Source organism: Varanus komodoensis, unplaced genomic scaffold (genome assembly GCF_004798865.1).
Source record: "Varanus komodoensis strain SLA01 unplaced genomic scaffold, ASM479886v1 scaffold4, whole genome shotgun sequence".
Lineage (NCBI taxonomy): Eukaryota > Metazoa > Chordata > Lepidosauria > Squamata > Varanidae > Varanus > Varanus komodoensis.
In genome coordinates, this window is record NW_025335941.1 from 55768377 (window position 1) to 55793194 (window position 24818).

General features: G+C 42.5%; 1 protein-coding gene across 1 annotated transcript in view; it reads left to right on the forward strand.

The window, feature by feature from the left end:
* SESN3 (sestrin 3) overlaps positions 1-24818 on the forward strand; it is a 72856-nt gene that overhangs the window by 26212 nt on the left and 21826 nt on the right. The window contains exons 2-4 of the mRNA XM_044441517.1: positions 15372-15437; positions 17270-17467; positions 18801-18983. Of these exons, the coding sequence (XP_044297452.1) occupies positions 15372-15437; positions 17270-17467; positions 18801-18983 (447 nt within the window). The remainder of the gene's footprint in view (positions 1-15371; positions 15438-17269; positions 17468-18800; positions 18984-24818) is intronic.

Genomic DNA, 24818 nt, shown 5'->3' on the forward strand with positions numbered 1-24818 from the left:
ACTGAGGCAGCGGTGAAATAACATCCTTGTACACATGTGTGAACTTGCCCAAACTGTGAAATCAGCATTTCCTTTGTGACATCACACATTGCTGGACTTAATTTGAAGTGTTAATAAAATAATCAAAATTCATTTGCTCTGCTGGGGTTCTTCAGTGTTAGAATGGAGCAAACATTCCTGTGAGAGCATCATGCAGTGAAGCCAAACAGTATTTTTGAAAAGCTTCTATTTTTATGTTCTTCTGATAACTTGTATAATTTCTTGTCTTTGAAAATACTTGTTCTGAATAGATATCAAACTGTAAAGTTGTAAAAAAAAAAAAAAAGCAACTAGAGTTTTTTAATTAGTTCATCTGTGACCTTGGCTATGTACAAGATGACTGGAAATTAAGAAAATTCAATTGATGCTTGACTTTATAAATGTACCAGCAGTATTTTGTAGTTAGAAATAACCTACCAATTTTATATTCTCTTTCATTCAATTGAAAGAGAAATTAAAATAGGTTTGCTTCAGAATAACTTGGGTGCCTTACAAGCTATTTTCTGAAAATGCTGATTCCTTTAGAAATTTATAGTCTCATCAATTAGTATATTAGTAAGGTTCTAAGAAGAGAGGGATGGAGAAGAGATACTTAGCAGGGATCTCCCTGCTAAGTATCATTTCTCCATGCCAATTCCCTCCCACCATCCTGTACAGAATATCATCTCCCACGCCCACCAGGCTCTGCCAAATTCAGACTTGGACAGGCAAAACAACTTTTGAACATGCTTGAACTCACACAGGCTGTGAAAGAATACTCCTTATCCTGTTGTCTTTTATTATTGTTTTTAATTTTTAAAAAGGTGTTTAAACTTTCAGATTGCCTATTTGAAGACTTACAAAGAGGGGTGGTGGAATTGCCAGTTGATTATAAGGATGTTATGAGATGGAAGTATAACATCTCATATTCACAAAAAGGGTTTCTTCAGTTTAACAAATACTTAATAAGGTTTCACTCTAGTCTTTATGTATTTATTTATTTATTTATTTTGGCAGAAAGCCAATTTAAACATGAAGTGAATGTGCATGATACATTTCTTCTTTGAAATGTACGACATCAGACTATAGCTGCAGCCTTTTGTGCTTGAAGGCCCCCTTTCCTGTGTAAAAGATGCTTGGCATATGGAAAGCTAGCCATGAAGCTAGGCTAAATACTTTCTCCCAGACTTTCTTGTTTTTCCTCTGTAGCAGTGAAAATGAACACACACACACACACACACACACACACACACACACACAAATCCCTGAGAATTTTTCTCCCTATGGTACAAGATGGAGGTAACAGAGTTCTAGGCTGCACCACTTTAGACTAGAGGTTGATAGAAGAGTTAGGTTTTTGTATCCTCCTTGTATCTGATAAACTAGTGCTTAAGCAGGTCTTTCTCCCTGACTTGCTAGTTTGCTACATGCAGCAAAGTTTGTGTGTATGTGGAGGGGCCAGGTGGGATGATATTCCGAAAGGCTGTACACACCCGCAGCCTAAAGTGGTACAGACTGGAATGATATTACCATGGAGTGTATAATGGGCAGAGGAGTTCACAGTGGTGCATCTCCTTACCATGTCTCTCGTCTAAAGAGAAACGTTTTAGGGTGGGGTTAGGTTACCCGATGCCTCCCAGATGTGTTTGCCGCACTGGTTTCTGGATATTTTACCCATAGTAGCATGGGCCTGTGACTCAGGCAATCTGGATTCAGGCCCCTGCTTCGCCATGGAACCAACTGGGTGACATTGGGCTTGTGACAGACTCTCGGCACAACTTATCACAGAGGCTTATTGTTGTGAGGACAAGATTAAGAGCAGTAGGAAGAGAATGATGTAAGCCTCTTTGAATTCTGTGTAAAAAAAAAAAAAAAGGTGGAATATAAATCTGATAAATACCCAGAGTATCTAACAATTGGATATGCTGGCCAGGGATTATGGGAGAACATGTCTCCATTAATTCCATTTGTATTCGGCAAAACAGCCAAAGCTGTCTAGGCAATTTACAGAAATTAAAATCGTAAAAATGCATTATAACATAAAACATGCGTAAAAATGTTTTAAAAATTGCACAAACAACCATTAAAATTCTAGGACCCTTTCAAAGTCTTATCATATGCTGTCAGATGATGGGGAGTAGAGGAAGGTCCTGACTTGGCAGCAGAAAGATCACAGTGTTGGTGCCAGGGAGACCTCACTGAGGAAAGGCTTCTGTAATCAGCCTGCTCCCTAGAAGGTCCCCTCCCTTGTCATCCTCTGAAGTTCCCTTGATCAGGAAGAGGGTCTGAGATGAAGATGGACAGGCTCATAGTGGGAGAGATATCCCAGAAGGCATTGCAGTCCTAAGTTGTTAACCGGAACATCTGGAGAATATGTTGTTGCCTACTGCTTTCCCAAGGCGCATGGAAGAGCCCATGTAATCATTCCTTGCCATGATGATTTCCTGCCTAGAAGCTAGTGTAATGCTAAAGTGAGGAGGTGCGCCAGCCTCTCGGGGCTGCCTGTTATGTTTGAGTTTCCATTTCTATGACTCCAGTGCTGCAAAACAGCAGCAGGCCATAGGAAACAGCGCCTCTGATTCTAAGGACCTGAAATGTTTCTGGGCAGATTAAGCAATTTGCACTCCAAATAGGCCTGAACTCCCCAAAATACTGGCCACATGGCTAGAATGAGTTCCTTTATGTTCTAGCAAAGCAGATGATTATTAAAGAAATAACCTTTCTGGGGTTTAAAAAACAGAAAGAGACTTTGTACAGGAGTTTAACTAAGAATACTCTCCAAAACAAAATTCATGTTGTTGACTGTAATAGCATTTTGAAAGTACTGACCAGTGTGTTGCAGTTTATAGAACTGAAGATTCTTGGGACAAATTTCTCCTGTCTGATGAAGTTATGCATAGTTTAGATGACACAGAGTCCTTCTGGCAAACAGCACAGTCACGTTTCAAAGTTTCCCCTATTGAGCAGTATGGTATAAAATTTAATAATGGACTGTCCAATAGTTTCAGTAAAAGCTTCCACAGCAAAAAAAAAAAGTTCCTCTTTTTCTATTGCAACAAAATGCCTTCCCTCAAAATCTTAATATAAAAACTTCTACAGTCCATGTTCCAAGCTTCTGAAAGGAACAATACAATAGCAGAGATCAGCAAAATAAATTTAGCCATGTATTGTTTACGATTGCTTTAGAACTGTGTCAGGTTTTTTTTCCAACACTACTCTTTAGTATGCCACTAGCAAAATGGCCATCATTATGGTGAGATAGTCTCACCATATACAGTTGTGGAGATAAGCCCTGGTTATTGTAAGGCTACTAAGGGAGAAGGAAGCATGTATATAGCTCTGCATTTGACATGCACACCATGGTTGGAAACTTGTCTCTGAGAGCTGGCCTTTTTTATCAGGATAGATGATATGTTTCTTTTACTTCTATACTGCCCACTAGCCAAAGCTTTCTGGGAAATTTACACCAGCACATAAAAATACACTATAAAAATACAGATAAAGCATCCGAGAAATTACACTACAAAATTTTAAAGCCAAATTTAAAAGTAAATGTAAACACAAATTAACAGTTTTTCATCATCTGTACTCAAGCTGTTTCCTGTTGTGTTGCATCACTCTCAGCTCCATGATATTTCATGGAGCCATTTGAGCTGCACTAAAGAGAAGGCACTCAGGAGTAATCATGTCAGCTAGCTGGGCCATCCCTGTTTTCCAGAGAGAGACCAGGGATCTGACATGACCACAGGCTATATCAGCTGGAAAGCCCCCAGTGGTCCTCTGGAAATAATCCAGATCCATCAGCCTTTGTGGATGGACCATTTTAATAGGTCCCATACTTCTGCAGAGGGCAGAGCTTGTTGTTACTCTAAATCTCAGCAGACAGTGATATAACCATGGCAAGGGTACCAATTCAGAGACTCAAATCTTCAGATTACTATCCTGTGCCCAGCTGAAAAAAACAAATCCAGTGTGTGTCCTGCTACATGTTTTGGGCCAGTGACATGTTGAGATAGTCATGGAGTACACGAAATCTTGAACTGTCCCAGATTGGATGTTCTCAGATGGATGTTAACATCCCTCAGAACTAGCAGCCAGGGGTCTCCAACTTTGCAACTGGGACAGCCTTTGTCAGCTCAGGTGGGGTGACTGTTGGGTCACAGGGTAGATGGGATACCAGAGTATTCCCAGTCTCCCTTGCTGGTGCAACACAGAATGCAAGCACTCTACTAATCTTTAAGTTGTCACCTGCCCAGGGAGCCTTATGGCTAATGGGGTGGGAGAAAATTCTAATAAATAAATACTAGGAATCAGACTGGGAGGGAGCCTGGGGAGCAAGATTGAAGTCCCATATACCATGGCAACTTCTCCTACCCAGCTCTCCTGTCTACCCTGGTACTATACCAAGTACCTTGAAAGACACAGCTATGAGAAGGCAACTCTTCTTTGTTCACCCAGCTGGGTCTTAGTTACATATACAAAATCAGCAGCCTCATGCATTGTTAAATGATGCATAAGGTAGCTTTTCCTCAGTTGCTTTTCCTATTGGTGTAGGACTTCCTTGCCTGAAAAACTTGGTCTACCAAAATATTTGTCCACAAACTTGCAAATGCTTACTTTTATTATGCCAGTTTGCCCTTATTTAATGTGTTTTCTTTTCTCTCTATTTGCCCCTTTTTAAGACCATGCCATTTTGCAGTCGTGTCCACTGTGGTATTACATAGCCAAGAGTGAGGGCACCACCCATCCTCTCAGGTCTAATTACATGGTGATGCCATGAAGCCAGTTCAGAGGCAAGGAAGCTGTTTCTTGCACTCTGAATATGGAGACTTCCTTTCCCCTTGTTACAAAAATGGCAGGGAGGAGAGGTATGGAAGCACAGAAAAGAGGGTGCCTTTTGTGGGGGGGAGGTTTTGGAGTGCTTGAGAAAGGAGGTCCATTTCAGTTAATTCTTAATTTTAAAAAACAGTTGATGGCAGCAGGGTTGTTTTTTAAGTTCAGGGCACAGAAAGTCATTAGTATCACACTTCCTTTGAAATGTCATAACTCACCTAATCTTACACTGAAGAGCTATTTTATTATTTTAGAACATCTTGTGTTTGGCTTGCCCTTGTGAAAATCCACTCTGCAGAAAAGCAACACTTCTTTCTGTGCACACCATGGTTCCTAACTATGCACCAGACAAGCTACCCTATAACACAGTGCTATGTGCTGGTGAGAAGGGAGATAGGAATTATTTCTGAACTGCTTTTAAATCTTCTGGACTGAGCCTGGCAGTATCGGGTCTTTTAACTCTAGTTCACACGTAGGTTCAGCTGGCTAGGCAGAGATTTCCCATGCCAGGAATTACATTCTGTAACTGGATATGCACTATGGAAAATATAGCCCAAAGGCAGATGGCTCTAATCCACTGTATGCACTTAGATGCTATATGATTGTACTTATTTTTTCGGCTCATATGTTTCCAATGAAGTTCTTTGAAACAGTACCTATATCCCTTATTTTATATCTGCTATAATTTTTGGGTTACTGGTTCTAGGTGGAGGATAATGAGAGCTGCCATGCTGGACCAGACAAAGATCCATCTAATCAAGGGGTGTCATCCAGGGGTTTTGAATTGCAGCTGCCATAATCCCTGACCACTGGCCATGTTGAGTGGGGCAGATGGAAGTTATAGGTCAAAACATCTGGAAGGCCCCAGGTTGGATAGCCCTGATCTGTTCCCATATGGTGTTCCAGCATTGGCCTGTCACATGCCTCCAGACAGGTTACAAGCAGGACATGAAGGCAACAGCTCTCCCCTGTTTGTTCTTAGCATCTTGTCCCTAGTATATTGCTAAGTATACTTAGATTAAACATGGGGAATCCATTTAGTTGTTATGCTTAATAACTATTGACAGATCTACATCAGCGGATGAGACCAATTCTTTAAAAAGCCAGTGGTTACTTGTGGTGGTGAATTCCACATTTTAAGAGTCAAAGCTCTTAAACAGATTGGTTCTCCCTCCTCCTCCCCCACAAGGCTCAATGGAGCCACCTTCACTAGTGTTCATTTGTTCTTACCTAAAGAGATGTTAATTTTCTCCTTGTCATGCTAAAGCAATAATTCTATTGTCCTACTTTGGAGGAAAATATGAAGAGGAGGGTATTTCCTCTTGACATTTGCGGTTGTGGAAGGTCTTTGATCTTCCTACCAGTAAGCTATCCCACAAATGCAAGGAAAGGGCTTAGGACTTAGAAGTGCAAATTAGCAGAATTGCAGTCTGTTGACTGTAATCTGAAACTAATATTTTATTTTATTTTTTAAAAAGATGGTACCATCATTCACTATCTAGAAGCATCCAACTCAGCTGCAGTAATGTCTCCTGCCCCTTTCTACATATTTCTAAGAGGAAAATTAGATAAAATATATACTTTAAAAATAGCTACAGGTAGGGAGGTTTTAACCCTATCCTACATACTGTGTTTTCTGTGAAAATCCCCTCCAACCCTTAAGCTACTATTTGCCCTAGGAGGGAAGCACTGACAGCTCTTCTCCTAGCTTGGTGCAGGAGGAGACTGTGATCTCCGGAGCCAAGTTTAAACCAAAGATTATGTGGGGACTCCCATCCTGGTCCAATGGTCCACATGGCTGCTCTTGAAAATTTTTAAAAGAAATGCTTTCATAAGCTTCCTCTGCACGCGCGCGTGTGTGTGTCTGTTCTTGAAGCTGTTGATGGGTGTGTCAAGATGAGCAACTTTCTGTGCTCTTATGGAAAAGCAAAACATATGGAAAGCTGATGAAAATGGCTGGCAAGGATAGAGAGAGCTGATATCACAGCTGATGTTTAAGTTGAAGTTGTTGGCTTTTCCCTGGGCCATTTTCCTCTGTGCTGCTGTGTGAATAAGACCTGCCACTGACAGGAACCCTTCCAGTTAAGACCATGATGCACACGGGACACAAAGGGTTTGGTGCTTGTTGGTGAAATCATGTGTATATTAATGGTTATCTCTGGAGCGTTCATTAATTTGGATTTGCAAGCAGCTGAGACATTTTTCCCTCTCTTCTCAGCAGCCCTAGGAGCAACTTCAGATCCAACCTTGTAACCAACCCATGACTTCAGGAGACTTATTTGAATGTCTACAGACCCCTCTTCCCCAACTTGATCTTGGAACTCTGAACTGCAGACACCTTGACTTCATCAGGTGGCGGTGAAGGGATCTCCCTATTTTCCCTCTCCCCCGCCAAACCTTTTTAACATTTTGCCTAATGAAGGGATCTGATGATCTTGAAAGCTTTCACAATTTGTTGTAATAATTTGGTTAGCATAATAAAGTAAGGGAAATGTTTAATGCTCTTATCTAATGAGTTTCTTCTTCTGCATCGCATGCCCAGAGTTTCTTTCTTAAGGCTGTCCGACGATAATGTTGCTTAATGTCCTGAAATACCATGTGCTCAATGCTCCATCAGGCCGACATCTGGTTGAAAAAATACTCTGCTGAAAATATCCAAAGGTGTACCCTAAGGGGTACAGGGGGTGCCAGTTGGGAAATATTGCTTAGCAGTCCTGTGACATTCTTTGCACATACTCAAGACTACTCAACTGACAGCTGCTTCCCTCAGCTTGGGTGTCTTGTCCTCAAGTCTGCCTTTATCAGCATGATTTGAAAGAACTATCTACAATGAGAATTACCATAGATTGATTTATTGGAACAGTGTAATTATCCTAAGTTGTGGGTTGCTTCCCATATTCCAGTATTTAAGTTATGGGATTGATCCCACTACTAAATTGTATTGTCTTGAAGTGGAAATGTAGGAGCAGTTTAGGTACATGGCTATATGTGGAAAAAACATGTGGGTATGCTCAGAAGTCACTCCAAAGTTTTAGGGAGCTTCCAGATGAGGCTTTTATAGCACCATCATCCAGCCTCATTCACATAATCTCATTGGGAGGGGGTCAAGATATTGTATCTTCCACCCAAATTTCATCTATGTCTTTTTCAACATTTCTCCCATTTTTTCCTTATTGAAAAAAATCCATTAAGGAAAAAAAGCTGGAATTGCTGTGCAATGCTTTTTGATTGGTAACGCTAGAAATCTTGCATCTGGAAGAACTCTTGAACTCGTATTGGGTTTGCTTGCTGGAGGCTGATCACCAGCACCTTTCCTGAACCTCCAAGTAAGGGTGAATGGAGAGAAGGGCAAATGTTTGCACATTATTCTGTAAATTTTTTAGATACAGTATAGAAACATTTATGGCAGGCTAAGATCTTGTTTTGTTTTCCCTTGGAAATGTGTGTCATTGGGTTAGAACAAAGAGGAAAAGTTGGCTACAGTGTTTGTTTTAATTCAATATATTGTTTCCAGCCCACAAATAAAGGGAGTAGAACTGGTGCTTGTAAGGGATGATGAATTCTGGCCCCATAGAGTGAAATGAACAGTTTGGTCATGAAAACTCTTTTTCAACTCTAGCTTGACAAAGAAACTCGGCCAGGATCAGTGCAGAGTGCCATTTAGCAAGCAATAACTTGTCATGGTGTGCATATAACCACCTAGCTATTTGGTTATATCTGTATTTTTCTATCACGTGCAGGGAAACCCTTACTGTCTCCCTGGATTTCTGATCAGATATAAAAATATGTCAAAATTCTCTTATTACTTGGCAGAACGTCAGGTGATTATTTGCAAATGGTGGCATATATAAGCTACTTTAGACTGAGTCAGGCCATCAGTCAGTCCATCTCTTAGTGAAACTAACTGGCAGCAGCTTTCAGGCAGAGTTTTTTCCAGGCCTACTGGAGATCCTGTGTATTGAACTTGGAACCTTCTGCATAGAAATCAGCTGCTCTGTCACTGAGCCACACTCCCAAGGGACCACTTGGTTTTATGCTGGCGCGGGCTTGGGCAAATCTTTGCTTTGCATCATCATTACTTTGATGATGGTCTGCCACTTTCTTTATGGTTGTTGTGAGACTTATGGTAAATTGAGAGATTATGACACACTATAGACATTGTCTTCTTATATTCAGGACATGAAAAAACTAAAGCAAAATTATTTCTCCAGTCAGCTTTCTATTGAACAATTTCTCTACTGTCTGGAGAAGCAATGTTGGTAATTCTTTTATATAGCAGGAAGCTGCAATTCATACAGCTGCACATTGTTGTTCCTTTTTTTAAATTCACTTCTCTTAAAAAAAAAGAAAAGAAAAGAAACCCTGAAAAGGCTGCATTTCATTAGAAAAAAATGATTTTCTCCCCCTGACTAAACCATTATTCACATGAACCATACCAATTCATATTTTCCTGGAATATAGCAATCAAAAAATGGCCCAGAACCAGATGATGGTCTGATGTAGTTCCATCTGTATAGATATTCAGGTCTGAGCTGGCTAGTGTCTGAGTGGGAGACTTACTGGAGGAAGGGTGGGATATAAAAGGACTGTCTGAAGGAAGGGCAGAAATAGAAAAAATGGTTTTAAAAAATCTTGCTTGTATCCTTTCAAGTCAGAGTATCTGATTTATGACTGGCTCAATCGTTTTACCGGAAAGCTTCTTGAAGAAAAGTGCATTTGTGGGCCTGATACGTTGCCTCCAAAGTATTCTTTCTTAAAGCTATTTTCCTAGTTCTAAGTTGGCAATAGGAGGGGATGGAAGATAAAGGGACACTCCTTTAGTAGCTGGATTTTGCCCTGAGATTACCAATTCTTGCTCGAACCCCTAATGGCATTGAGGTTTGTCTTACATGAATGAACTTTCCTCTGCACAAAAGATGTATTTTGATATATATTTCATCCAAGTTCCCTCTCTTCATACAAGTAGATACAACACAAACAAAATCAGCTATCTGTTGCCTGTTATCCCTTTTAAAAAATGTTGCAAACCTCAAAAAGCCTGTGCTTTGGGAAATGTGACTCAGAGGGTGGGCATTGTAGGGGTGAAAACATGCTTTGGGTAGAGGAAAGGTTAAGTGCCTTTCTCCCCTGGAATCCCTATGCTCCCACCTCTGGGAACATCAAAGGAGAATCTGTAGGTAAATTTACTGGCACAGTGGTTTTGCCCTTTACAGTTCTTGTGAAAGATGCTCAATCGTTTTCACTGATTATTATAATGATTACAAGAACACATTGCTTAGTGGCCTTTCAAGACCATGGCTCAATAATACTAAACCTAAGGAGTTTTAAATAAAATCAATTTCAAGAAAATATAACTTAAAGATATCCATCAACAGAGAATAACAGAAATATTGTCAATTGCATATTTTAAAGTCCACTTAAAAGCAGTCACAAATATGGGCCAGTTGCATCTCTGTCAGAAGGAAATTCCTCAGAGATGGGGCACTGAGAAGGACCTTATCTTTACCTGCCAATATTAGTGATCTTGGGGACTGGTACTAAGATCTCCAAAATAAATACCTAAAACATGTGCAGGTACATAGAGTTGTAAGCATTTCTTCAAATAGTTTGGACCCAAACTATTTAGGACATTAAATCCACCAATTTCAGTCAGGTTCAGAAATTCTGTACAAATAGTCATCACAGAATTATTCTGTACAAATAAATCTGTGACAACCAATACAATTTGTACAGAATTGGCATAATATCATATTGTCTAGTCCCAATATAGACTTGAATAGCTGAAATTTCTGAGTTCTCTTCAAAAACAGCCCCATTTCAGAGTGTATTGCAGTAGTCGAGTCTAAATTTAACTGTAGGATGCTTAACTGAGGCCAGGCAGATCCATTTTGCATGGTTGATATGCCTACCAAAATAGGTAGAAGGTACTCCTGGCAACTCATTTTGCATTCATTAGGCTTAGGGTTTTACCAGTTGAATCCCGCTATCCAGATTAGCAGATTGAATTCCCCATTCAAAGTACTTCTGCCTTTGTCCACTTTAAGATTTAGAGAGCTTGCATTCATCCATCTCCAAACTGTTTCATAGAACAGTGCACAAGCTTCAGGTTCTTTCAAAAACTCTTCTTCAGGCTGGATCTTAAACTGCCCATCTTCAACCTGATGCCCTATAAATGTGATGTCCATGCTGTCTTGGAATTATGAGAGTTGTAATCCAATACATTTGAAGGGCACTAACTTGGAAAAGGCTATCTTAAAATCAGACCAGGACTGACTGGAGAGAAGGAAAAGATGGCTGCACATGGAATTTGCACACTGTTAATTGGGGAAGGCCCTCCATATTTAATATTTTGACTGAAGGTATTGTCTTCAGGTCTTGCTTGTGATTTTTCAGATGACTCTTGCTAGCCACTGTTTTAAAAACATAATACTGGACAAGATGATGCCAGTTACATTAATTGCATTAAAATGCTCCAGTAAACTAGTCTTGGCATCTTGTGGAAATTTATTTCATGCCCAACTTCTCTAGGAGGCAGATTCTGATGTTTATAGTTTTGCTTTTATCCCTGCTAATTAATTAATTAATGCCACAGTTTGTTTTATGATATTGTATTTTACTGTTTTATGTTTGTGAGCCACCTAGATAACAGTATTACTGAGTAGCCTATATAAATGCTTTAAATAACATCTGGGTTTGGTCAGTCCTTGGAGGGAATGTTACCTGGGAAACTTATCTAGGCACTTGAATTCAGTGACAGAAAAATGTGATTCATTCATTTATGATCAAAATGTAATTGCTTCTTGGTAATCATGCTATTTGTGTTGATTAGAGTCTGGACTACGGATTTTGCACGTGGGCACTTTTCATGTTGCTGTTCTAAAAGTATTTGCAGTTCTGTTTGTAGATAAAGGTGTGGTGCCCTGTAAATCTGCTTCTTCATTTCTTGTACCACTTCTAGTGGCAAGATGGGATGGATAGGAACAGATCCCTTTGTGTACCCTTTTTCTGGCACTAGTGCAGCTTGATATGAAATGTTGGTATTAGAGTTCCAAGACATTCCAAACCGAGGTGGGGCTTGGGCTCCTGCTTTGTAGGACATTGGGGTTTTGCATATTCACATTCCAGCTCTTTGTGCATTGAAGGTCGAGCAAGAGAGCAACTGGGAAATTGAGGTCATTTTGCTCCAACTCAGTTTTATGGAGTCTTCTGTGCATCAACTGGGCCCCACTTATTAGAAGCAGTGGTCCTGCACTTATCTGTGATTGGTCAACCCATGGCAGGATGTGGGTTAGTGCTTGGCTCATGACAGTTCTAGGGACACCTGAAAAAATGAATTTCTACAACCCTCGGAAGCCAAAAAAGTCTAAGCCACAGAATAGCCTGTGCAACTCAATGAAATGGGCAGCCAGGTACAAAAACATCTGGAAAGGGCATAGTGAAGTATTAGCATTGAAAGAGAGTTTGTCAGTTCACAACTAGTAGCTTAAAAATAACATTTATTTCAGACATAGAAAGCAGAAGGCAAAGAGAACTAAAGGCCTTCCCAGAATTGGGAAAAAGTAATAATGAACGGCCATCTTGTAACTTGCAGTTTTCCCATGGAACCAACTTTTGGCTGTACTTTTCTGTATGTTTTTAAGCCATATCCAAAATCTTCACCAGTTGGAAACAATTTGCACAAGATCTTTATGTTTCTCCTTTTTTCCATCCAACAGACTTGACAGACATGTCTTTTTGACTTGGCAGTGCTTCACTTCCTCTCCCCCTCCTTTTGGAGCTTGCTGCAACTTATTTTTCTGATAACCTTCCAGGAGCTGAAGCATTGTTCAGCCACTTTAGCGCGTTAACCAAATTGCTGGTGCTGCATTTCTGTGCCCACATCTAAGAGAATGCTCAGCTGTGGTGGCATTCTCTTCAGCAGTCATACGGTAGGATTGTAGGCTTGCAAATGAGCTTTTGCCTTGTCTCCTGTGGTGAGTGCACCTATAGCTGAAGCGCATTCAGCCTCTTAGACTGTTTTCTGGTACTTGCAGTCTCCGGTTCAAATCGAAGATGGCAGAAAACATGTTCAAACAGCTCTGAAACCAGCTACTTTGCCCAACCATCCAGGTTGAACTGCAGCAGTTACCTCTGGGAAAGCAGCAGGTGGTTGCTGCAGCAGCTGTACCACAAACTACATAACGGCAGTCTGTGGTTGCAACAGGCTTCCTGTTAGGGGTTGGGGTGGCCAGATGGCCTCTTTTGTAGAGGACAGTCCTCCATCTGAAGGGCTGCCAGAGGACAATCTTCTGTTAAAAGGTATGCACTATCTATTTCTGATTTAAGGATAAAGAGCCATTTATCTTGTTCATCAAGAGTTAGCATCTGAACAGCAGATTAAACAGGCAGGTATGCAGCTCACCTGGTCACAGGCTTCTGTCCTATGGCAAGATGTACTGTTTTTCTATTTAAATTATAGTAATTACAGCTAAATTTGAGGCTATACATACAAATTAGCATATACAAATGGCTGTCCTTTTCTTGTGTCGTACATTTACTTGGGATGGTGTGGCAGTACTTCACAAGCAGCCACCCTTTTAGGAGCTGAGAAGATCAGGTAAATGCAACTATAAAAGCATAACATCTGTGCTTCTGGCCTGGGGCTTTTGCTCCCAGTGCTTTATCTTAAGGTATAGGTGGTGGACATATGAATATCTGAGGTTGCCTCAGGCTGCCCCTTGGTCCCTCTTATCCAGTATTGTATATTTTGGTTTATAACAGTTCTCCATGTTCTCCAGGCAGGGTCTTTCCCAGTCCTGCCTGCCATTTTAACGGGAGATGCCTGGATCAAACATAGGCCCTTCTGCTCTTCCATGGAGCGATGGCCCTTTGGAAGGAAGTAGCATGACTTGTTTTGTTTCGTTTTAATCTGTGCAGCCTTCCTTTCCAGAATGTAATGGCATTTGTTTAGTGTTATTGTCACACATAACACTTTTAAAAATAGCATAGCACATTTAAAGGGGAAAATGGGGCTGGAAAGAAGTGAAGAGTGCAGAATAACAGGATGACTGAAGGAAGAAATGCACATCTTTTAGGACTTTGCTGCAGCTGAAGGCAGAGCCAACAGTGATGGGGAACAAGCACTGTTGAAGGAGCATTAGGAGGAGGAGGAGGGGGAGGAAATGTGCAGAGATGTTTGAGAACAGAAGATCAGGCTCCTGAGGGTAGAGTTGGAGAAATGAAGATCGTGACTGTACTGAGAAATAAACTGAAAAGGAACACCAACCTAAAAACTTCAGGGGGCAGCGTGGGGGGAGAAGTTGTAGGGGGAACATCATGGACAAGGAATGGGTAATCTTCTATTCTCTTCTGTTCCTTCCCTGCTGTAAATTATGCCTTCCTAAAGCTGCTCCTACCACACAGTGATGGTCATTGGGGTCTTATTTACAGCCTTTTTATTGTTTTATTGTTCCTCATAAAATGAGTTATATTTGCTTGTAATGCAAATGCAAATCTTACTTCCATGTACATTTAAAGTTCTCCTCAAAAACATTTATGAAGCAGGTTCTTCTTGGGATCATAGTCCTGATGGTGCTGTGAGATACATTTTAAAATGTGGGCCAGGCAACTTGAGTGGCAGGCTGGACAAGGATTACATTGTTCCACAAACTCACACTTGCAGAATCCACAAGTACAGGTCTGTGCCCTCTTCTTGCACAACCCAGTCTGCCAAGTATGGTGGGTGTTAAAATTCTTTCACCTCCAGAGCAGAATTCAATTTCAGAAAAGCTCTCAGGGGCCACATTCCAGCACTGGGCAGGGCAAAAGGGGTGGAACAAACGTATGAACATGCCACGTTAACTTTAGCTTAAAGCTCTCATTGCCAGTGCTGAGCAGGGATGGGGAATCTCTCTCAGCCAGAGGGCTTATTCCACTTTGGATATGATCTCAGGGGCCACATTTCACTGCTCGGCAGGGCAAAAGGCAAAAGGAATGGAACCAAAATCACGCACACCAAGCAAAACAGATTCTAGTACAGCACAAGAGAGGAGGCATTTTGGTCTTTCAGAATGGGAAAATGACCTGCAGAACCTGGGAAGGCATCAGATGATTGGTGGTTGGGGAAATGAGTAGGGACTGAGGAACTGCCATAATCTTCTGGCAAGCCCCAGCGCATAGGCTGGATTTCTCTCAGGGGACTGAGGTTCAACCCCTCCATCAGTATGCTATCCCTGCAGTCTGAGGGTGCAGTTTCAGGAGCTGGCATCCTCTATATGCTCTTTGTGAGTTGCAGAGTACGAAGGAGCCAATTCATCCAATTTTTTTCACACGAAACAAGGTCACAAAATGAGTGTGATAGAATGTGCCATGTAGGTCAAGTGTCTCACTCCTTGCATAGATAAATTAAGAAAAAACAGTCTTGGGTTTGACAAATATGTCAAAGTGACTTAAGTCAGTGCTTTACCACCCTCAAATCATAGATGTCCAAGATGATGCTAGTAAAAGATGGTAATACCTGCATCTGTAATTTTCTTTTACAGGAAAAGAAGATCAGAGTATCTCTGCCTTTAACAAGAGGACCAAGTGCCTTTATACCAGAAAAGGAAGTAAGTTGTGCGTGCTTTTTATGCTTTCATTGGAAGTAATGTTGGATCAGATGCAGGCACCAATCATCTTCTGCAATATTCAGTTTGACTTCATGTTTGTATTCAGGTATTACCATGTCTCTTAGGTGAAATTTCCAGGAGAATAGCTGGCTTAGTCTATGGAAGCAAAACCAACAAGTCCTATGGCATTTGTCGACCAACCAGTTTCTTCTGTGCAAGTTTGTGTAACCCAAAGCACCCTTCCTTGAGTTTAGCTTTCAACTCCCACCAGCCATGCCATGCCAAGCCACAGGTCAGGAATGTCAGTAGTTGAACTGGTGGACACCAAACTGGGGAAGGCTGGCCTAGAGACTTCAGTTTTTCAGCAGATTTATTGTATATATTTGTTCAAAATCTTTTTGAATGCACCAAATTATTAACAATGTGTCAGATGAAGTAGGCAATGGGTGCTAATGGCACATTATGTTTTGCAGTATGAAAGGTGGTGCAGTACTCTGGCCTTTGAGGAAGAAATGGTAGCATGGGGGTGGGTCTGAAAACAGTACTTTGCTGCTGCTGAGCTGTTCGACTAAGGTTGGAGGAAATCTGCCTGTGTTCTTTCCAGTGGCCATTGCTTGGTGATGCCAAAGGCACAGGGTGTCAAGTGCTGTGCAGAGGAGCACCATCTCAGTGGGACAAGGGATGCAAAACTTCTGGCCAGGGGACTAAGATGGTCTTTCCAGGATTCCATGGAAGGCCATGGCCCTTTCGTGTAACCAAGTGACCATTTGTGGTTTTCTGGCTTCTGTGCAGTTTTTCCTCCTGCTCTAAAAGGTTGAAATACCTTTTCCAAGGTTTAGTTACTACTGGTAGTAAGAGCTTTAAGCTCAACTGTGCTGGTATTTTGACTCCACCTCCACTGGTATGTGGCCCCAAGAGCTTCACTGAAATGTAATTCAGCCCTTTGGTTGAAACAGGCTCTGCACCCCTACAGCAGAGGCACAGCAGTTGTGGAATGATTTTCCTGGGCCTGCCCATAAGCCATTTCACTTAGACAGCTAGTGTAAACCATTGTGTCCTTTAAGACTTGAATTGTGGCCTTGTGGGTGGCCAGGCTCTGGAATTCCCCTGTAGCTGCTGTTCTGTGATGTGCTTTTTTGGTTTTCAATACCTTCTTCTAATAGCCTTGTTTTTTATTTTTGTTGAAAATTATTTGGAACTTGCAGTTCCTAAAAGATACATAGGGCACGATCCAATGCTTACTGAATGCTAGCAGAGCCCATCATTAGCACAATGGATAGCCAGCAAATCCAACAATAATATGAAATGACCAGAGTGCTTGTTTCCAGAATGAGGCAGAACAGTGGAGCTTTCAGAAGAGAATGCCTCTGGTTTGTCCTATTCCAAAAATAAGTGTTTTTGCTCACTTAACAGGGTTACTGTTGGAAGTGCTGGCACTTGTTGCACAAGCAGTGGGTCCTGCTAGGCAGAAAAGAAACAGTGGGGGCCCAGCAGCATTATTGGAGACTATCCACTGTCATATCTTCTTCGGGATCCTACAGAGCTGCTCTGGCATAGTGGTTAGAGTGTTGGACTGAGACGTGAGAGATCTGAGTTCTGGTCCCTACTCAACCATGAAGTGCACTGCGTGGCTTTGGGCCTGTCACTGACTCTCAGCCTAATCTGTCTCACAGGGTTATTGTGTGGATAAAATGGAGACGAGGATTATGTAAGCAGCTTCCAAGAAAAAAGGCAGGGTATAAATATATTGAATAAATAATAGAATAATATTCAATAAAGTATATAAGTAAATAAATGCATTACCTCCTTCACTCGCTTGCTCTTCTGTGAAGGTTATGCAAGCCAACAGTTTGAATGAACGAATGCACCTTCTTGTGGAAGAATATTCTACATCTGGCCGCCTAGACAACATCACACAGGTCATGAGTTTGCACACTCAGTACCTGGAGTCTTTCTTGCGCAGTCAGTTTTATATGTTGCGTATGGATGGGCCTCTTCCATTGCCCTACCGGCACTACATTGCAATCATGGTGAGTACCAGCAAGCACTACCCTTTCATTCCCAGTCATAGATATGCCTGCATTCTTTGCAGTGAACCTGGAAATCCAACCAGACTTCATTGGTTGCCCTTTCGAGGGTGGAACAAGTCCAGCTCTTGGAGAACGAATTCCTCCTCGAGAACCTGAAATCCCAGCCTGAGACAGGATAGAGCCTGTCTGGCTACAAAATAAGGACGTGCACCCTGAGTATTAAAGGATTAGAGCAGAGCAAGATTCAGCATAGTTGACACGCAGTTGTAGATGAAGTTTCGCCATCCTGACCATTCACAGGGACTGTGTGTCTGGTTCACTAAAACACATTCTAGACCAAAGAACACTGCGTCTTGCACACTGCATAAATTATACATGTTTTGCCCTTTTATAGAACATCTGCATCATTCTGTTTCCTTATTAGCACCTTTGGTTTGTCTGAACAATTTAAAATTAATTTTGCAAAGTCTGGGTGGTAAGAAATGATCTGGAAGATTTGCCAAAAGGCCATCCAGAAAGTGCCACGGCTGAGCAAGGATTGAACCTGATGCTCTGCTGCATGAGCTGAGTGCTTGAGTCATCACAGCATGCTTGCTCTGAAAGCTTCCATTTAAAATACATAAAATGAAAGCCTGAGTTTTCAGAAAGCCAATTTTTGCAGAGAATGCATGAAATGGTGTCCATGCTGGCTGAAGATGGTGAAAATTGTAGTCCGACACATCTAGAGAGGTTCAGGTTAGGAAAGGCCAAACTAATGTATTTATATCGTGCAGTGTGTTTATATAGGTATTTTGAAGTGCTTTAAGCACTTGACATGCACTTGATCACTATATCGTCCCTAATCTATTCAGCAGTCTCTAAAACAAATCAATATTAGTAATCCCATATTGCAGGTGGGAGGACTGAGGCTCAAAAACCTAAGGCCCCAGTGAATTCATGGAAGAAGCAAGATTGAGCTAGGGACTTCTGAGGTAGTCACTTGGGATGAGGCCATGATGCTAGTGCTCAGCACTTGAGCAGTATGCCTACAGATGTTCCAAGATACACATGGCATTATTCATTAATACCCTGACTACCTTATAGTGTGTCATGTGTGTCTTTGAAAACATGTGTATTGCTTGCATAGATACCTGTCACAGTAAATAAACTGACAATTCTCAGGTTTTTTGTGTCTGTGTTTTAATGCATGGTTCTCTACCTTGTTGAAAGTGTATTGTTTTCTCTTTTGTGCCTGTGCTTGCATGCTAACCCTCTGCCTCCACCTGCAGAAGAAGAACAGGCAGCTTTAGATTAGCCCCATGCAGCTTATCTGCATCTGTGTTTTCAACTCCAGGCTGCTGCCAGGCACCAGTGTTCCTACCTAATAAACATGCATGTGGACGAGTTCCTGAAGACTGGAGGGATCCCAGAGTGGCTGAATGGCTTGGAATATGTTCCACAAAGGCTGAAAAATCTGAATGAAATCAACAAGCTTCTTGCACACCGACCCTGGCTAGTTTCAAAAGAGCACATTCAGGTATTAAGTATGATTAACTGGCATATGTAAAATGCTCAGACATTATTGTTTGGTTGAGGTTTATTTAGGGAATTCACTTTAGGTTCTCACTTCTGTGTTCTTTGTTAAATTTGTATCTTGTTTTTTCTCTCTCAGAAACCCAAGGAGCCCTCTGAGTTTCACTGGATCTTTATCTATATCCTACCTTTCTGTCATGAGTAATAATTGTCATTGAGTCAAATGCAGACAAAGAAAATGTTACTTTCAAATGTAATCCTGCTGTTGTTTCTCCACTACTGTTCACTTTCTCGCCATCCAGCAGCTTTTGTTGTTGTTTTTTCCCAAAGGCCTGTTAGACTGTTATGACATATTCCTGAGTAACATGTAGCTTGGCTTTCTGGACACAAGAGTCAACAGTGGGGCCCTGCAGTGAGGGGATGTGTTGCTTGAAGTGCGTGCACCTTAGAATAATGCCAAGTCTGATATACGACAACTCCTTGATGTATGAATTTGGTAATTGACTCAACATGACAACCCGCCCTGGCAACAAGCCACTTTGGGTTGGTTGTTTTGTGAAGTACCAGTAATGAGTCAAGTTCATTGTGGGTGCTTTGCTCTTTTCTTTTCTTTCTTTCTTTTCTTTTCTTTTTTTTGCTCCCCCTCCTTCCCCCAGGCAGTATCCCAGGGGACACCACAAGGAGGAACAAGTCTCCTCTCTCTTTGACACCCACAATCACAATCTGATTTCAGTTTGCTGTGGCTTTCAGAGTTGGCATTGTATGAACAGGACTCCTGCCCTGAAGTGCAATATGGAGAAACTTGCAGCTTCAGCTGGAGGGGGCTGCAGAGGGCTGCCTGTGTGTTGCCCAAACCAAGGCTGAAAGGTTGTGCTGTGGGGAGAAAGTTGATTTTTTTTCTTCTTTCTTCCCATAATGCAAAGAGGGCTGCTCCCTGAAGTGCAATGGGGGAGGAGATGAACAGGCACCCCCCCTACCCCCCGCTTCCTCTGGAGTAGCTTTGCTTGGATGGGTGTCAGTAAAATTAATAGGAGGAGAGGGAGTGCTTAATCTTCTCTCTACCTCTCTTTTCTCCACTCCAGTGTGTCTCTATTAAAGCAGCTTTCCTTTCTATTTTAAAGACATTGGGTCTTTCATATGCTCTTTGGTGCTTAACATATCTCAGTTCCCAGGAGCGTGCCAGTTTCTCCTTCTCTGTTGCTGTTTTAAAGAAAGCCACCCCATTTCCTCCCTCACCCAGGCATGCCTATCTTCATTGTTCATTTACTCCAAGCAGTACAACTGCTCCCTTGCTTTTCCATGCTTCCCAGATCCTTTTAAGTAGAAGTGCCAGGGTTTGAACTTCTATGTCCTTCCTTAACAGCAGTGGCTAGCCACAGTGATTGTGCTCCAAAAGGGGGGCTAACTGCATTTGTTCTCAAGCCTCTCTTTAGGGTTCTACCCATGGCCCAAACTTCCTTGGGTCCTGTCCACCCTTGTCCTTGCCCAGGTTCCCTACAGATCACAGAGATTCTTCAGCCAACCTGGTAGGGTTTATCGAAGGTTACCCAGCTGAAGCAGTTACAAAGGTCTTCCCCCCCATACTTAGGAAACTGCCACTGATCACGTTTACGAGAGGGTAATACCCATATGTATATTGGGGCAGAGGGAACTGAAAAAAGGCATAATTGCTTAACCTCTGACTCTGTGTCCATTTTTGTATTCTTAACATACAAAACAGCAGAGCCTGAACGAAAGCTCACCACCATTGCTTCTCTGCCCTTTTAAAATCAACTTAACTTACATGACCCATTCATGCTCCTTGTACATTACAAGTAACTTCGAAATTATTTGCTAGCCTTGTGTTTAATCCTCAGGGCAGAAGTCATGGACCATAACTGTACATGTGTGAGGCAAAACACATGTGAGAGTTTTACAATCTCTCCCACCACAGTTTTCTTTGATTAAAAGCAGCCACTGAAGCAGGGGAAATTTGTTTGGTGGTTGCAGGCCTAGGAGAGAGGCTTTCCCTTCTGCTGTTCTTCGATGAAAATTGCACACTTCCTCAGGAAACTACCTTTCTTTCTTCCTAGTGCTCTAGAAGTATGTTGGAGAGGGAGGGAGTGATCAGATTTCCCTCCCACCCTCTTCCTGAGAACCAAATGCTTTCATTGCTTCAGTTAGGTAGCCTTTTTAAAGGAAAGGAGACGCTAGGTGATCAGGAATGGGGTATGTGTGATAGAGGGGCTGAACTTATACAACATGACAACCCATTGTTGGTGGCATGCCACAGTGGCTTGTTGTGCCACATGACTGCTTCCTACAGAGTGACTTATTTGTGAGAACAAGCCACCCTGGCAACACCCATGACTAGTTTCAGGGGTAGGTGGTAGGGGGTTATGTTGTCCAACCTGAGCAACCAATCCTATTAGGCTTGTGGGAAGTGACCAGGGAACAACTCACCAAAACAAGCAAAAACTTCTTGCAGAACTCAGCCAGGCCACTGCCAGTAGCAGCTGCCCTACCAGCGCCTAAGCAGCAGTAGATCCACTGTCACTGGATCAGTGCCCCTTACCATGATCACAACCCTTTTTTGCTCACCAACAGGTGGCTGCCAAAATCAGACTTCATTGTATTTGGTTTTTTTTTTAAATAGGACTACTCAGGGTTTTCTGTCAGGCATACAGATATATGTATATGTCAACCCCATCCCACCCTCGCCAAGTAGCCCTGCCACAAATCCTATTTTTAAAGAGCTGTCAACACTCCGTGCTCTTGCAAATGGAGTGGCTTATACTTTTCCACTTTCCCAAGCATCTAGTCCCACAAAAGGGTGCAAAAGTGTCAGGACATTTTGAACATTCAGGTCAACTCCCAAAAAATTAGATGGTCTTGCTGCAAAATGAATAATCTAATGAATAAACACTGTCATTTATGAGCAAAGTTCATGGCAGCTTTGCTCTTCTGGAAAGATTACCTTTGGACAGCTATCAGAGGAACAGAAAGGGGAAAAAAGTATTTTCAGACTCCCTGGGTCAATGTCATGTTGACAGCAGGTGACTCCCAGGAACTGGGAGGTGAAGCTGCCCATTTTGTCTTCTTGCAAATGTGCACCTGCATTCTTGGACAAGTTCAGCTAAAAACTTTTTTTTAAAAAAGCAGTGTACAAGGGGATTCAGTGACTGATGTGAGGGAACAGGCACAGTTGCTAAATGATTGTTTTGCCTCTGTATTCTCCCCAAATCCAGACAGGGGAGATCCACATGGGTATTGGGTGCACTGGGGATTTAGGGGCACAGATTAGAGTCACCCCCCTTGAAGTCGAGGAGCTGCTCAGGGTACATTACAAAGGCACCAGGCCCTGACAGGTCACACCCGATGGTATTTAGGGAGTTGGCAGGGGTACTCCCATGCCCGCTGGCCTCCATTTTTGAGGCCTTGTGGAGAACAGGTGAGGTTCCAGAGGACTGAAGGGTGGCATCAGTGCTCCCAGTCTTCAAAAAGGGTAGTAGAGGGGAGATCGGGAATTACAGGCCAGTTAGCCTTATATCCAATCTGGGGAAGACAGTTGAAAGGCTCATAATTGGGCCTGAAAATCCTAAACAGGGGAGGGAGGTTGGCGGCCATGCAACACGGCTTCCACAAAAACAGGTCCTGCCAGACAAACCTTGTGGAATTCTATGACAAGGTTTCGAGGTGGCTAGATGGAGGGGACATGGTGGATATGGTTTACATGGAATGCAGCAAAGCCTTTGACAAAGTTCTGCATGAAATCCTGGTTGAGAAATTGAGGAGTTTTGGGATAGACCAGTGCACTGTCCGATGGATTAGGGTATGGTTGATGGACCGAAAGCAGAGGGTAACTATTAGTGAGGAATCATTGGGATGGTGGTCAGTGACAAGCAGGGTTTGTCAGGGCTCTGTCCTGGGACCAATCTTTTCATCAATGACCTGGAAGAGGGTGTGACAATTCACAGATGATACTAAAATGGGGGTGGTGGCCACAACTGAGATGCAGGTACTCCGGATCCAAAAGGGGGATATAGCAAGGTTGAAATCAGTGCAGTGAAGGGCCACAAGGATGGATTTGTTTGGTAAGCCACATGAGGAGAGACTGAGGGAACTGGGTCTTTTCAGCTTTGAGAAGAAGAACTCAGAGAGAACCTGTTAGCAACATGAGGGGGTGTCACGTGGAGGTGGGTCGTGACCTTTTTTCCCCTGCAGATGAGGACAGGACGCATTCCATGGAGCAAAGCTCGGGGAACCAAGATTCAAGGTGGATGCCAGGAAGTACTTTCTGATGGTTAGGACCCCAAGTACAGAATGGGCTTCCACAGGAGGTTGTTGAAGCTCTTTCTCTGAGGGTGTTTAAGGATAGGCTGGACATGCCCATGGAGGGCATGTCATGAGCGGAGCCAGCTGAAGCCAGGGGCCAGACTAGATGACCCAGGAGGTCCCTTCTGACTTGCTCCGTTTCTATGTTTCTATATTCCAGGTGCTTAACATTTCCCTTTTGCTTGGGCATTTTGGAAGAGATGTAATTGACTGTCAACTCAGAGATCACAAAAGCTACATCTGAAAAAAATGAGGAAGCTATGACAGGGAGAAGAAGCAAGGTGGCTTTACCCACCAAGTCCCCTGGGATATGGAGTGGAGGACCTGAGGGGAAGGATTGCAGGGACAACCCATGATGTTCAGCAGACACTGGTTATTTGCAGGGGTAGTCAGTGTAATGTGTGAGCACACCCAGGTTCAGAAAATAAACTGTTACGTTTTAAAAAATCATGGCAATACAACACGAACCAGAGGGAAATAATGCCTCTCCGATATTGGTGGCAGTTGTGTCTTAATCTTATGAAAATATGAAACATTTGTGCACATAGAAGGGAACAAAAGTATTCCCAAGAGGAATGATTCCAGCAACTAGCCCTATGCTATCTGCAGAACACCATCTAATAACCATGAGCATGCTACTACATGCAAGCTAAATTGATGAGAATCATAAAGCAAATTAGATTTTGCTCACCATGGAAGTTTGACTGATACCTGAGTCTGCAGCCAGGAAGGAAAGTTCATTCCAGCAGGTGAGACTGACTACCAACTCTGTTCCTTTTCACTTTTTTCCCAGGTCAGATCTGGCTTGATTTCTTCACTTAAGCAACTTGGAACCCTTTACTTTTTAGGTTCTTTTTTCTGCGGTGAGCCTGCCTTATGGAACATAGTCTGGATCGTGGAGGCAACAACATGGTTGTCTAGCATAACAAAGGAATCCTGTGTAAAGCATTCTGAGCTCTTCTGAGGAAGAATAGTCTTGGGGGAAAGTTATTTATTGTTTTATTTGAAATGATGCAGGTCAGCATGCTGGTAAGCATAGCTGTGCCTGCTGAAAACCCCTCACCCAGAGAGCTGTTAAGGCAAAAAGATGTAGTCCAGTGGTACTGCAGCTCAGGCCAAATCTAGCCCACCTGGATTCCAGCTTGGTACTCTGGGGTTGCGCTGTTAACCCAACTGCAAATGGTCTGGTGGCTTCCCCGCTTTTCCATGTGTCCACTGCAGTGATTCTAAAAGTTTGAAATGCCTTCCTAGTTACTAGAGTAAGAGCTTTAGGGTGCACCCCCATGCACGATGAGGCAGAAGAAAGCCCTACAAACTCCCAGCTGGGGAATGATGGGAGTAGTAGGACATTTTCTGTCCAAACATGCATAGGACTGTGCCCTTAACCTACAATATGCTGCATTTTTTATTGTTTGTCCCCGGTTCTTTTTGTTCCATCTGCCACTAGAGTGTGTCCCTGCAAGGAGTTCCCCACAGTGGAAGGCAACCCTCAGGCTGAAGGAAGTTCAACACCCTGCTAATGGGA